General features: G+C 42.4%; 1 protein-coding gene across 1 annotated transcript in view; it reads left to right on the plus strand.

The window, feature by feature from the left end:
* Positions 1-15,766, plus strand: part of LOC129332946 (rootletin-like) — a 106,125-nt gene that overhangs the window by 9,277 nt on the left and 81,082 nt on the right. Inside the window, exons 2-5 of the mRNA XM_054984266.1 lie at positions 1,717-1,867; positions 8,494-8,639; positions 13,656-13,805; positions 15,683-15,766. Of these exons, the coding sequence (XP_054840241.1) occupies positions 1,717-1,867; positions 8,494-8,639; positions 13,656-13,805; positions 15,683-15,766 (531 nt within the window). The remainder of the gene's footprint in view (positions 1-1,716; positions 1,868-8,493; positions 8,640-13,655; positions 13,806-15,682) is intronic.

Genomic DNA, 15,766 nt, shown 5'->3' on the forward strand with positions numbered 1-15,766 from the left:
GGAACAATAAAACCTGGGAAAACAACATGGAATAGTGTAAAAGGAATAAAACAGCACAGAAACACTAAAACAGTGTAAAAAGTATAAACTGGCATTAAACAGCATAAAAAGCAAGCCACATCAAGCAGCATGAAACAGAGTCAAAACAGCAAGTGAGAGTCAGCATGCATTAAAATAGATTTTTAAATAAGCAAGTAATGGAAGACCCTAAAAACAATGTACAATTATCTAGGAAAATAGTGAAGTCATCAGGTGAGTAACAGGCTTGATGTTGAGAAAACATTAGAGAGAACATTGGAGGCCTCCAAAAGATTTACAACCTTCTCTAATACTATGGAGGGTATGGGGCCAGAATTGCATCAGGCCGGGGAAATACACCACACACCTGTTCAGGGGCACTTTATTCTCAAGTTGGACTTTCTAGGGTTAAGCCTAGACAACGTACTGGGTCTGAGTCTGGATGAGCCCCTGACACAAAGCCCAGTTCTTTTTGTATTGAACTATAATAGTAATAATAACAACATTCGATTTATAAACCGCCCTTAAGGACAACTTAATGCCACATTCAGAGCAGTTTACAAAGTGTGTTACTATCCCCACAACAATCACACTGTGAGGTGGGGAGCGGCTGAGAGAGCTCTGGAAGAGCTGTGACTGACCCAAGGTCACCCAGCTGGCTTCAAGCAGAGGAAGCAAACCCAGTTCTCCAGATTAGAGTTCCGCTGCTCTTAACCACTACACCAAACTGGCTCTCAGTTTGTATATGTGAGCAGTATTTTTAAAAAATCAATGACCCTAACTGAGAAAGCTGGAGCCCCTTCTCAGTAGGCCTTATTGTTATCACTGGCGCTACTAACTTAAAGTGATGCCAGAAGCAATCCAAATCATGGGCAGCAAGAACATACACAAGGTCCAGGGGATATCAAGGGACAATGGGTATGGGAATCCTTGGGTGGGGTGTGGAATCTGAATTCCTGGTGGGGTTTTTTTGTTTTGTTTTTTGTATAAAGGCTGAGTACACCTTACTTTTGTTAAAGCTTTTAGAGCAACCTTTCTACTCCCACTGAATTTCCTGTTCTAGTATTAGCACTCCCTTGTTTCCCAATGGCTTTTCACAGGGGGGAAGAAATCTAACAATACATTCTTTGCACCCCAAAATACTATCTATAGCAACAACAATAACATTTGATTTATATACTGCCCTTCAGGGCAACTTAATGACCTCTCAGAGTGTTTTACAAAGTGAGTTTTTATTATCCTCATGACAATCATCCTGTGAGGTGGGTGGGGCTGAGAGAGCTCAGAGAAGCTGTGGCTGCTCCAAGGTCACCCAGCTGGCTTCAAGCAGAGGAGTCGGGAATCAAATCCGGTTCTCCAGATTAGAGTCCTGCTGCTCTTAACCACTATACCAAACTGGTGTACATGTTGAATACCTGCTTTGTGGTTGGCTTTAGAACTTGCTATTTAGTTCAGTTAAAAAAAAATTCCATATACTTGTGACAATTACACTGTGCATAACCATATACAAGCCTGATCCTGTGCAGCTGTGTAACCTAACCACATACATTTCAGTGTGCTGAGGTGCAATTTTAAGACTAGACTGACAGCTTCAGAATTATACTGAGTCTATAATCCTTGAGAAATTATTGTTGGTCAGTATCCAACTATGGCTAAGTAGGGCTTCCAATCAAGGTGTGATTTCTGCCTTTGTTTCAGAAACTGGAGGATACAGTGCTGCATCCCAGAGCTAGCCGGAACGACAAAGCATTGACTGTGCGAGGTGAAGGAGAAAGAGCAGCACCCACAACTGTCCCAGCCAGGATTCGACAGATCGTCACACAGAGCTTGTCTGAACCATCATCCCAAGGTACTGCCTTCTACCGGAGGAAGGCATACAAAATATTCAGCACTGCCCTGGAGACAGAGCAAGTAGACAACAATGAACGCACAGAGGCAGGAGGAGGCAAAAAAAATCTGAAGCTGCTGCCCATGTGCCCTTGGTTTGATGATGTGTCTGAGAACATCATCCTCAGAAGAACTTAAATTGGTAAACTCAATCTATATTAACTGTAGCTGTGACCGCAGCTTCCCCCCGCCCTTACTGGCTAAGGCAAGTTGCCCCTCTGACATGGTCTTGGTGTCATGCATAAACTAAACATTTAGTTAGATAAGCTGCTGACAATGAGTAGGAGCACTCTTCTATTTTCAGCCACGATAAGTTTAAGGAACATCCTTTCTTTCAGATGATTGCCCCTTCTGTGTTCCTAAAGGGCTTCATCAATTACTATAATTTCAAAAACTGTAGCAAGAAACAGTTTCTTAATTTTTGAGATTCTCATCTGGCAACCCCATGCCAACAAGCTTAAGTCCTGCACATCTTAGAGAGCATCTCTTCTCATATGGCATGAATTGAGATCAGTGGGTGGGATCTGCTTCAAGTTCCTTCTTTCTAGAAGAACAAACTGAACCCACCACATAGCGGGACATCCTCCGTTGTTGCCTTGGGTTTCTGGGAACCCCCCCCCCTTCCCCAGAAATGCAGTTAATTTTGCTCCATTCTCTTGGGAGATGCAAATTTTCCAGAAATTTCAAAGCTATTTGGGGGAGGGGGGGGAGTTTCTTTCTGGGTTTCTTCCCAGAAGCTTGAGAAAAAAATTGAAAAATATACAACACTTCCCTATCAAACCTAAATCTGTTTTGCTGCTTTAACAACATAAAACACATCATTTATAATTTAGCATATAAAATTATATTAACTGGCATATTTATGGAATTTAAAAGTATAAATGCCTTCGTTTTCTATAAGAAAATTACAAATATACCCAATACTGTAGGGAGAGAGAGTTGCAAACTGATGCACGCTATGCTATTTTAGTACTTTTCACTCATCCCAAAAGAGAAAAATCTATTTCATAGAATTCTTATTATCAGTGCTCCCCCAAATTTCCTTATGTTTCCAGTGGAAAATAGAGTAATGCAATATGTTCTGTGTGGGACTGTCCTTGAAAAGCACTCAGAAACCAATTGGTACAGAATGCTGCAGCAAGGCTGTTGACTGGAGTGAGACAAGAGCCATATCGCTCCAATCTTGGACCATCTATGCTGGCTTCCAAATTGTTTCCAGGCCCATTTCAGGCTGCTGACATTAACCTTAAAAGCCTTATATGACCTGGGAGCAACATACCTTAAGGACCACCTTCTTCTGTACGAACCTATCCGCCCACTTTGATTTTTGGTCATCTTCTGAAGCCTTAGTTCAGATGCTCCTACCTTCTGAGATTAGGCGGGTGGCAATCTGACAGAGTGCCTTCTTGGCTGCGGCATCAAAACTCTTGAACTCTCTCCCCAGGGATATTCATCTGTCTGTTTGTGTCACTGTCTTCCACCAGCTGGTGAAGACTTTGTTTCATCTAACGTTCCCTCACTGCTCCCTCCTTCCTGCCCTATGTTTAAATTACTATTTTTATGGCTTTTAATATATGTTTTAGTTTAGGTTTTTGATTGTTTAATATTTTTTAATGTTGTTATGTTTTAACTGTTAGCTGCCTTGGTGGCCATGACTAGACAGAAAAGCAGCATACATGTTTTGTAAATAAAAATAAAATTTAGAAGTCTTAAAAAGCATTTCACTCATTTCCAAAGAAAAACTGAAAAGAATTTCTTTCCAGTGCCTCTCAAAATTTCTCAATTTTTCCATTGATAGAACTGAATGCTATGCAAGTTGAGTGAATAAAAACTTCTTACAAAGCATTTCACGCATTCCAGAGAAAGGAGTTTTATTTTCAGTGCTTCTCCAAATTTCCTAATTTTTCCTTCAGAAAAACTAAGATGATGTCTTTGGAAAAAAAGAGCCCCCCCCCTCATTTTTTCCAGGTTTCTCTTCCTACAGCTGGAGGAATCTGAAAACTTCATTTATAACAGTCTTTTAAGCTGCACCACCCCCACACTCTTGTCCTATTATTGCTGCTACTGTATTTTAATCATTGGCCGTTTCCACGTCTTACCTGCCTGCGGAACATCGCACGAAAAACCCAGAAGACAGCGTCTTCTCGCGCAAAATCGCACCAGGAAGACGCTGTTATCCGGGAGTTTTGTGCACTTTTGTGCAAAACTCCCAGATAACAGCATCTTCCTGGCGTGATTTTGCACGAGAAGACGCTGTCTTCTGGGTCTTTTGCGTGATGTTCCGTAGGCAGGTAAGACACATGGAAATGGCCATTATGTGGTAGTTTTCTTTTAAAACAAAAAACAGTGTAACAACATTGCATTTATTGTTTTTTTTCTTTTTTTCCTGTATGCTGCTTTGCAGTGTTTAAAAAGTAGCTAAGAAATGATGTTAGTAAATGAATGAATAAGTGATAGTCAAGCAGAGACTGAGAGAGATTCTTACACTGAAGTCAAGCTGCCAGATGACAAGAGAGCGCTATTTGCCTTCACTATATGTACGAGCATCAGCACGTTTAAACAACAATACTAATGATGTCTGTACCAGAGTTCAAAAATGATCCCAGGCATCTTAACCCACAGTTCCCATGCTGAAGGTGATTTTTCTCCCTCATAATAGGAAGCAGGGCCATCATGAAGGCTGTGATTAAGAGGCCCTCTTTGGGCAGCTTCCCATACAGCTTTGAAAACATACCAGTGCACTCACTATTGACTGGACATAATTTGATCCAGAATCTGTTTTATCACCAGGAACATACGGAGTGAGATACTATCATGCTCACACAGATCTCTCTTGTTGGAGAAGAATAGTTCCTTGCCCCTATTCTAGTGATTGATTTTCCAAATACAGGTATTTCTGTTTTACAGGACGGTTCAAAGGCCTTGTCCCTTTGAAAAAGGACAGGACTCAGCTTTTCCAAATTAAAATGCTAAAAGTTTTAATTTTATTTATTTATTTATTTTCTTCAATTTATAGTCCGCCCTCCCCACACAAGTGGGCTCAGGGCGGATCACAACAGACTTAAAATACACCACACAACTAATCACATCACCATTAAAAGCATAAATAATACATATCATTCAATTTAAAATATATACTACAACTATATAAATACAAGTGTAAAAACAACATGGCAGCACATGAGCATTTTACAGCAACTATGTGAAGGACAAGAGGTAACATTGGGCGAGAGGGCGGGGGGTACCACCTAGCGTCAACCATATGCCTGGTGGAACAGCTCCGTCTTGCAGGCCCGGTGAAATGCCAACAAGTCCTGCCAGGCCCTGGTCTCGCAAGACAGAGCGTTCCACCAGGCTGGGGCCAGGGCTGAAAAAGCCCTGGTCCTGGTCTACGCCAGGCGGGCCTCCCTAGGGCCAGGGATCTTTAACAGATGTTTATCGCTTGAGCAAAGGGTCCTCTGGGGCTTATATGGGGAGAGGCGGTCCCGCAGATACAACGGTCCCAGTCCTCTTAGGGCTTTGTAGGTTAATACCAGAACATTGAACCTAATTTGGTACTCCACCGGCAACCAGTGCAGCTGGTGCAACACTAGTGTTATGTGTTCCCATACTGGCATTCTGGTGATAACCCATGCCGCCGCATTCTGCACCAACTGTAATCGCCAGATCAGGCTCAAAGGAAGCCCAGCGTAGAGTGCATTACAGTAGTCCAGTCTAGAGGTGACCGTTGCTTGGACCACTGTAGTTAAGTCGCTGGATGATAGATAGGGAGCAAGTTGCCTACCCTGACGAAGATAATAAAAAGAAGACCTGGCAATAAAAAGAAGACCGCAGAGACCTGATCCACCATTGTCAAGGAGGAATCAAGAATCACCCCCAGGCTCCTAACTCTCGAGATCAGTGTAAGCACTGCCCCATCGAGTACAGGAAGCTGGGGTCCCGAATCCACATTTCCATGACTCAAGTACATGATCTCCGTCTTTGTAGGGTTCATTTTCAGCCGGCTTTGTCTCAACCATCCAGCCACGGCTTAAAATGCTTTACTAGCAACACAAATAAAGAGCATCCCTCTTTCCAAAAGGAACTCTGTCATAGGGCCCTCTTTCTTCCCAGCTGAGCTTAGACAACTCAGGCTTACCTTTCACCTTCTGGTCTGATTGCTTCCATTTTCTTCTCTGTTTCCTTTCAGAAAGATATGGTTCTCAGGGCCAAGCTACAAGTGACAAATGACACTTGAACGGCAAGTGGATTGAGTGGAGTGCAAGTGAACAGGGAGAAATACACTTGCCGTTCAAGTGTCATTCATCACTTGTAGCTTCGCCCTCAGAGGGGCTCAAGGCATTGTGCAAGATATTGATATAGTTGCACTGACTGGGAACAGTGAACTCAGGATTTATGTCAATGGAAAGTTTTCCCCCAAACTCCAAAATAATCACTTTTGATTTCAAAAGGGAGAACTTCTGCAAAAATGAGAGGACTAGTCAGAAGGAAGTTAAAAGGGAGAATTAAGAGATTAAATGAAAAGACAAAGGAGATGGCTAAAGCAACAGTGGAGGAAAATAATCGAGTCATAGGCAAAAGCTAATTTTAAAGCATACTCCATGGCAGCAATCACAGCAAAGAAACAATACTTTTCTACCACCATTGCATCTGCAGAGTGCAGGCCAGTGGAGCTGTTCCAAGTGGTCAGAGGCCTGTTTGGATCTGGCTTGCAGGAGAAAGCATACTGCAGTGGCCCGCTGTGATAATTTTACACAGCACTTTGCAGATAAATCTCTTTCATCCATTTCAACCTGGATTGTACATTAGCAATAATAGGGTCAGGTGGTGCCAGGATACTGACTTGTTCAGTTGTTTGGAATACTTTTCAGTTTATTCAGTCCAAGGATGTAAACAGGATCCTTGGAGGTTTGAGGCCTACCATTTGCTTGCATGACTCCTGACGCGACCACACGCTTCTGTGTCGTGCTGGGAATGACATCATTCCTGATGCAATGTGGAAGTGCTTTGGAGTGTGTGGGAGTGCGCTCTGGGGGGTTCTTGCTCCATTCCTGCACCTTTCCCCCTACTAGCCAGGTGAGAGGCAAGGGGACAGAGGCAGGGAGCTAGGGATCTCTGACCCAACCGAGGGAATGGAATACCTACCATTGCCCTTCCTGACTAATGAAATCTGCTGGTGGGGGAGGGCTGGCTGCCTGGGCCTGAGAGGTAGTTAATGCCTCCTTGAAAGATGGGGTGGTCACCCCAGGCATTAAACACTCACTTCTAAAGAAGCCTACCCTGGATCCAGGAGATCTTAATAACTATCAAGTAGTCTCAAATGTTCCATTCTTGAGGAAGCTGATTGAAAAAGTGATGGCTGGACAATCTTAGGCTTTACTGGATGAGATAAATTTTTTTGATCCTTTCCAATCTGGTTTGAGACCTAGTTTTGGGACTGAAACCATCTTGGTCAGCCTGATGGATGATCTGTGTCTGGAAATGGACTGATTTTCCAGGACTTCTCAGTGGCTTTCAATACCATTGATCATGGTATCCTTCTGGACTGCCTTTCTGGGCTGGGATGGGGAAGACTACGGTGTCCTACCTAAAGGGGAGGTTTCAGAAGGTGGTGCTCGGGGACCACTGCTCAGCATCTTGGCCTTTGGCCCATGGGGTTCCACAAGTTTCCATCTTGTCCCCCATGCTTTTTAACATCTACATGAAACTACTGGATGAAACCTTGGAGATTTGGGCTGGGTTGTCAACTTCCAGCTGATCCTAGGATGGCTGTAGAAACCCTGAACTAGTGCCTGGAGGCAATTTTGGAGTGGATGTGAGCTAACAAACTGAAGCTTAATCCTGGCAAGACAGATGTGCTACTGGAGAGTAGGAGGTCTGACCCAGAATTTAAGGTGTCACCCATTCTGAATGGGGCGGCACTCCGCTTGAAGGAACAGGCCCATAATTAGGGGGATACTCTTGGGCTCAGGATTATTGCTGGATAAGTAAGTGGCAGGGGTGGCCAGGGGTGCCTTTTACCTGCTTTGACTGATTTATCAAAAATAAATAGTGGAAACCCACAGCTGGGAGAGGATACTATAACACAATTCTAAAAATTGTTTTTTATAATTAAATGTGTAAAATGCTACATGTTAAGTACATATAAATACAGTATAAATACGTATCTAAAAGACATACAAAATATCCACCATCTAATAAATACAATATTACAGCCAACTAAATCCATAGATTGTAATATGAAACTAACATTCAACAGAGAGGTTGCAGTTCATTCTTCCTCTCTTCCTCTCTAAAGGTGCAATAAAGTCTTGTATGTCTTTTATTTATTGTAAATGTATTTATACTGTATTTATATGTACTTAACATGTAGCACTGTGCACTTATTTAATTTTTTATATATATTTGCGAATTGTGTTATAGTATCCACTCCCAGCTGTGGGTTTCCACTATTTTTGGTCAGTCTAACTGGGAGAGCTTCCTATTTGGTTGTGATTGACTAGTTAATCAGCTGCAGTGCCAAACCAAACCAGTGCCAAGTTTGGGTTGGCTCACTCACCTAGTCTATCCCTTTTTCACTGTTCTCAGGTTTGTTGGAAACAATCTTTCCAGTGAACATGCAAGAAGAAAACCGCCTACTGCAGAAGGAGCTCTCGCGTCTTGAAGATCTGCTGGCACAAACCCGTGCTGAGAAAGATGAACTAGCTAGCAAATACCAGGCTGTTAATGACAGGGTAAGATCAGGGTTAGAAATCCACCTAAGATATTTATTTTGTGCATGAAAACATTAGACAACGCTTTTGTTTTTTCTTCCAAAAGCATAAATATGTTGGAGAGATCCTTGACAAAATTATTATCCATCCGACTCTCTTGTCCATGCAGGCTACCTGGAGTAAGAATGTAATTATTAGCAGAACAGTGAAAAAAAGGTGGAGGGCATAGTGGTGAATTAGTCCGGCACCAGTTCCTCAGTTCATGTGCTTGGCACATGACGTGACAGTATGGACATGTGTTCAATTGTATTTATTTTGGGTCTTCTGTCACAGTCCCGGCAGGTGCAATCCTGGCAGCTCTTGAATATCATGAACATCTTCTGATACCTAGTAAGAGCTGTTTTAAAGGAGGAAGGATATTTAGGATCTGTGGTATAGCAGAAATCAAGCTTTCCATAAGATCATCAGAGCACCAGACTATATTATTTCAAAGTGGTGATCAGCCTTGCTGCATTCAAAGGCCTCATTGCACATGACAGTTTTCTCAAATAAAAATAAAGGCAAAAGAATACATCCATTATATCCCCAACTGCCACCACTTCAACTTTAATTCTGAATGAGTAAATTCTTTTGGGAACCATAGCTGGACTAATGTGGAACTGACAGGCCATTTACCGCTTTTTCCATTTCAGCGCAGCAATCAGCTCTGGGCTTATGGCCTATAAGCACATGTTTTATTCTCTCTCTCAGCTACAGATGCATTGGTCTTCCATTGGTGGCTTATGATGCATAATTGGGTTGCACCCAATGGAGGTGAATCACATCATTGTTTTGTTGCTGTTGTACATTTTTAAAGTTGGGGGAGAGAGAGAGAGAGACAGAGAGAGACAGAGAGAAGCAGATGTATGAAGTAGAAAATAAATTAAAAGTCAGTGAAATATTGCAGATCTGAATTTAGGATGAGTCCTGTGCCTAAAAAAGCTGAATACATTTACTGTAGGACAGTAGCTTATAACTGAACCTTCAGGTTTTGTAGGGTTTTAGGTATATGTAGATCACCCAGGTAGAGTGACTATCTTTCTTAATCAAAAACTTACTTCATCCAGTGCAAGAGAAACTTCTTGAAGATGGGCCAGGACTCTTTGCAATGGTCCGAATCTTGCAATAGCTGGAAACAACCTCCCATTTTCTAATATGCTGTATTCTCCTGTTGTAAAGCAGAAACTGTTGATACAGCTGGGGCCATGACTTCAAGTAAGCATAAGTATTTTCTGGCATAGGGTCCTGCTGAAAAAAGAATATAGTTATAGGTTTTTCTACAAGTACTTGAGGTCCTGTAAACTAAGAGTCTGTCTACAGGAGACATCTGACTAGTGAAGAACACATGTCAGGAGATGCAATGTTAGTTGGGAAGGGTAGTTTAAAAAGATAGAGCTGGTGGCAGGGCAAAGGCTTTGCTATATACTGGAGCTGTGTGAAGAGGCTGCGAAATGCCAGAAAGGAAACTTCAGCCCATTATAACCTCTCTAAGTCCAAGCCCGGCTCCAGAAAGCAGCTCAGCTCATTTCCATTCCTCGCTGCCCTCTGGTTGCAATCCCATACAGTTTTAGACAGGAGAGTTCAATTTACAGAGCCTTTGGGGAGGCGAAGATGAAATTAACAAACCCTCTGAGGAGCGATCTCACCTGGCTCTGTCTTTTTAAACTACGCTTCCCAGCTAACATTGCATCTCCCCAGCTAACATTGCATCTCCCTACGAACAGGTACCAAGGCATCTCATGTAGAGAGAGACTCTAAGTCATAAATGATGATAACAGCTTACATCAAAACTCATGAAAAGGAAATAATTTCATTTACATCATGTCTGTGGGCAGTTTGCTGCTGTGATATGGCTCATAAGTGAAACGGGAAATCTTTGATGAGCTTATTCCCAAAAAAGTGTTCATAAGACTTCAACCAAAGGGGTTTTGTATTTTTGATTGGCGGCTTAACGTGGAAGCAAGGAACAGTAAGAACTAGAAAGAGCTTGATGGGTTGTTAATTAACTCTTTGGCATTTGGCAAAACGATACGTTTTCAGTAACAAAAAAAACCCAGACAAAATTTTCCCTGCAACTGCTACCACCAAGCAGCTTTTCCTGTTTTAAAATAAAGATTGCATCTGAATACAGCTATAAGTTGGTTTATCAAGAAATGGTTTTTAATTTTTTCCAACACTCACAGGAAAAATGTAAAGTATGGTTCAGCTCTGAGGCTGGATTGCAAGAATAGATAGTATTTTGCTGGAGTCAGTGAGGCCAGATCCCGTCAAGAATAATTAGGCACCATTAGAGTAAGTATAGATGTGTTTTAGTTGAGAATGTTGTTTTTCATTCCAAAACTCATTCTGAGAAGCAGAAATTTGGGATTTCATGGGATCAAGAAAATCTTTTTGTTTTCAGTTTTTTGGGGGAAGAATATTTGTATTTGTGAATATGATGAATGCAGCGTCACATCTTGATAGCAGCCATGTTCAATTTTATGTTTGACCCTCAAAATGTGGCCATTTTATTTGAACATGAGCCATGTGCTTCCTGGTTGCCATGAACAAATGTGGTCTGCAGAGATGCATCGTTTTTATCAGCTGCCAGTCATCAATTTTTCCTGCAAAGACTGCAGTTGTATTTTTCTGCAGGGGCATGCTTCCAGCACTAGAAAATGGTAGGCATGATATTTCTAAGATCAAAATATATTAACATGTGAACAGGCATGATGTGGATAAATGAGACGTTTATGGTTGGAGTAACCTCAGAAATAGAATGGTTAGAACAGCAGTGTTTTAAACCCAATCAGCTATCTGGCATTCTGCTGCAGCAATGACCCTTTCAGGGGAAACGGCCAGGAATCACACTCTGATGTACAAATGTTGGGAGATTATGGTGTGCAAACACAGCCCATTGACAATTCCTCAGGCGTGCTCAAGTGGACAGGATGTTAGCTCCTGTTTTCACACGCTGCTACTTTCTGGAGCCTGCAGATGCAGCTGGTCATAGTAGTTAACTCTGTTGCTCCCTTCCTCAGGAGAAACATGCTTGGTTTGCTGCCTGGAGAGTACGAGGATGCGGCACATTCTTGGCCCAAAAAAGATTCCCATCCAGAGAAGCATAAATAATTACAAGTCCAAACAATCCCTCACTCCAATCCTCTTTGCAAGGATAAAGATTCAGGCCTGAGTCAGCACCAAGCCTTCCCAAAAGCCATTCCAATAGACCTGGGACCGCTGCCCTGCTCCCAGCTGCTTATGTTAGGGTGGTGTTCCTGTTGAATGGAATGAATGCTGAATGGGAAGGCAAAAGCAGAGAGAATGAATGGGAGACTTCTTGACACATACAGTGTTTAAATCAGATTTCCTTTTATCTGTTGTAGGATGCCCCTAGGACTATTAGGAACAGGTCTGTCTTTATCCTTTGAAACAGCCCCAAGGATGTGCTATTTTCCCCATTGGGAAAACCTCTGTGTACCCTATCAGGACATGTAGAGTCCCTAACAAGGCAAAGAGGCTGTTTCATGTCAGCAAAATGGTGCCTGGTGAGGCATAAGCATTCTCCCTGAATACTGTGGGAGAATGCTTATGCACCTGGGAACTGAATTTCCAGCAGGGAACTTACAAAGCATGTTTGATTGCAAGTCCCTGTGGTGAACCCAAGGACTTTGTAACCCATAGTTAGGCCATCTGACCCAAAGTCTCCCAGATCTTAGTCTGACATTCTAAATAATAATAACAACAATAATAACACTCGATTTATATACCACCCTTCAGAACAACTTAACGCCCAATCAGAGCAGTTTACAAAGAGTATTATTATTATCCTCACAACAATCACCGTGTGAGGTGGCTGGGGCTGAGAGAACTCAGAGAGAGCCGTGTCTGACCCAAGGTCATCCATCTGGCTTCAAGTGAAGGAGTGGGGAATCCAACCCGGCTCTCCAGAGTCCTGCCGTTCTTAACCGCTACACCAAACTGGCTCTTGTATACTGGAAGCAGTCCTAAACGAGTTTACTCAGCAGAGGAGCTTATTCGGCGGAAAGCATATATATTTTAATATATCCCAGTGCTGCTGTAGCACAGTGGTTAAGTAGTTTGGCTGCAAATCAGCACTACTGGTTCGAATCCCACTACTGCCATGAGTCCAATAGGTGGCCTTGGGTAAGCCACTCCTCTCAGCCCCAGCTTCCCAGCTGTATTGTGGTGATAATAATAACACTAACTTGTTCATCGCTCTGGATAGGGCATTCATCTGTCTAGAAGGGCGGTATATAAGCGCAGTTATTATGATTGTTATTTAATTATACAGTTCATTATGCAAGTTTCTGCATTTGTATATGATGCTGTATCTAGGCGCTATTTAGACTAACAAAATTTGTGGTAGGGTATGAGCTTTCATGACTCACAGTTCACTTTTTTAGGTACTAGATGCTATTTGTAATTCAAGTTTCCTATTGTTAGAAGCAAAGTCTGTAGCCCTTGTAGCTATCAAGTTAAATTAGAAAATAAGCAGGCAGTGTCAATAGAAGGCACATGCCCAGCAATATTATTTTTCCTTCTCTTGTGACTTTTTCCTTCTCTTATTACTGTTAGTTACCTTCTGTTGAGTATACAGATTTAGACCTTTTCACTTGTCCATAACTCGCCTCTTCTTGCCAGAAGAGTACCCTTTGCTTCTGTGGATTTCAGAGACAGCTGCACTATAAATCTGAGAGAGAGAAAATGCACATATAAAATGAGCAGTTCTGCATGGATTAAGCATGAATGTAGATTTTGTGTGTTTGAGATATTGCATGCCCTTTTTAAAGCAAGCATGGATGTGCTGGAAGAAAGAAAATGGACAAATGTCAGCGATTTGGGGAGCTCTGAAGTTCCTTAGAAGTGTAGCTCATTTAGTTGACTTACATGGTTGTGCCCTGCTTTGTTGGACTTGCCTTGTATTTAAGGAGCTGGCCCCTGGGCTCCTAACCCTTGCTTTTCCATGTGGATATGGGAGAGTGTTTGCTTTTGTAGCTGGAACAAGCGCTCCAAGGAGAGGAGGAAGGATTCCTGCACGTGAGGCAGCAGTTCAAAGAGGATGAGAAAATGTTCAAACACAAGCTGCAGGCCTACCAGGATGGGCAGCAACGCCAGGCTCAGCTAGTGCAGAAGATGCAGAGCAAGGTGGGTGGTGGCACCTTGGCCAGGTTTCCTGAGCAGAAAAATGGCAGAGTTTCTTTAGTGGGATCCAGGAGGGCTGAACAGTATAGCTTTGTACAGAAGTTCTCTGAGGATTAACAGACTTACCCTGTGGATTCAGAAAAATACAGCCTCTGCATGGCCTAAGTAGGATACAGTCTGATCTGCTGGGTGAGGTGGAGTGAGAGAGCCCACTTACCTAATGGTCCTGTGGACTGATGCTCAGAGGTATGTGAGAACCATTCTGAAGTGGCACCTGTAGTACGCTTTTTATTTTGATTAGACTACAGGTTGAAACATGGTTGGGGAGAATCACAGGGAGAATTTGGGGAAAGCGCCACCTATTAGCAGGTTGCAGCAGTTCTTCTTACAGTGGCAGGAACCAGCATAGCCCTTTGCATTGTGTATAGGATCCATTAAGACGCCTGATAAACAGTGTCACATACTTGCTAGATTCTTGAGAAATACCTCCATCTACATCTGTCCAAAGCTCCTGGATGAACTGGGAAGCCTTTGGATTGTTTAAATGGATTAAGAAGGACATATTGTATTCTTTTTAAAAGTTTTAGAGAACCTTTCCATATTCGGGTCTGTTATCTGATACTTCAGCCAAGATTGTGACTTCCAGTTACTAACGCTGCAGTGCATTTATTCAAGATAATTACTTTACTGTTATCACTCCCTCACCCCCTTGCAGCTGTTTCTCTCAGGCTTGTATTCTCACTGGATGCTGCTAGGAAGCTTCAGTTTCCTCAACTATCATTCTCCTGAAACACTTCTAACAATTGGTATTTTTATATGGCCCATCCCAAAGATTCCAGGCTTAGCAGCTGCACCTGTTTCCCTTCTCTCTGGCTTCTGAGATAGTCATAGATTTAAACTTACGGTAGCTTCTGCTCCCCAATAGTTCTGGCCTACCTTGCCCACAAGTTAAAATGTCAGTCGCTCTGGCAATTCTTCCTCCACCTTTGACAACCAGGATTCAGGCAGAGAGAATATGATCAGTTAGTGACTCCAATATGCAAAGCTGATCCAAACAATTTGAAAAGAACCAAAGATGATCTAGAACAGCTACCTGTGGGCTTCACGTTGCATAAAGAATGTGTGCCACATAAGTTTATTGTGGTGTATTACCACGGTGTTATATCACTGTGGTGTATCATCAGAACAAGGCCATGATGAAAAAGTAGATGACAAACTGGTTGGAATTGGGGGTTGGGGACAGGAAATGAGGGATTACACTTAGGACACCCTAAATTAATCTGCACCCCCAAATTAAGGAAGAGGCACTTCCTTGATTTCCTTGTGGTCTTACGCCTGCGATTTCTACATTTTCTGCAGCTAAAGTGTCTGGATTAGGGAATGTTTCTGTTTTACTCAATGTAGGCGCCCGTTTCAGTCATGCTGAAATGTTTCTGGAAAAACTTTGAGTTTTCAATCAATTGGGTTAGAACTTTTAAAGTTCTGTAATGTGAAAAGCACATAGGATGGGGTAGATATTAGGATATAGATCAGCAACATTAATATGATCAGTATCACCATAGTATGTCTCAAGATTTGGAAATACATTTTCAGTTCTGTTCCTCTGGCTCCCATCCCAGGTTTATTTTTGTTACGCTGTGACCACCCACATCCCATCCAATAACTTGATAGTAATCCAGGAAGGCTTTCATGCTTCTCTTTAGGATTGATTTAAACCCCATTAAAATGGCTGGACAAAGTACCATTGACCTAGATTTTGGTTCTTGGGAGGACTAAAGGACAACCTTAACCTGAGTGCCTCTTACCAGACTACTTCTTTCTTGCCTTCTTTTTTCATTCTCTCTACCTGAATCCTTTGTCCTTTCTGCTCCTTGGCATAGATGCTGCAATACAAGAAAAGATGTGGGGAGCTGGAGCAGCAACTACTGGAGAAAACCTCTGAGTTCGAGCATCAGAAACAGATG

The sequence above is a fragment of the Eublepharis macularius genome, chromosome 6, assembly GCF_028583425.1.
Source record: "Eublepharis macularius isolate TG4126 chromosome 6, MPM_Emac_v1.0, whole genome shotgun sequence".
In the NCBI taxonomy this organism is placed as follows: domain Eukaryota; kingdom Metazoa; phylum Chordata; class Lepidosauria; order Squamata; family Eublepharidae; genus Eublepharis; species Eublepharis macularius.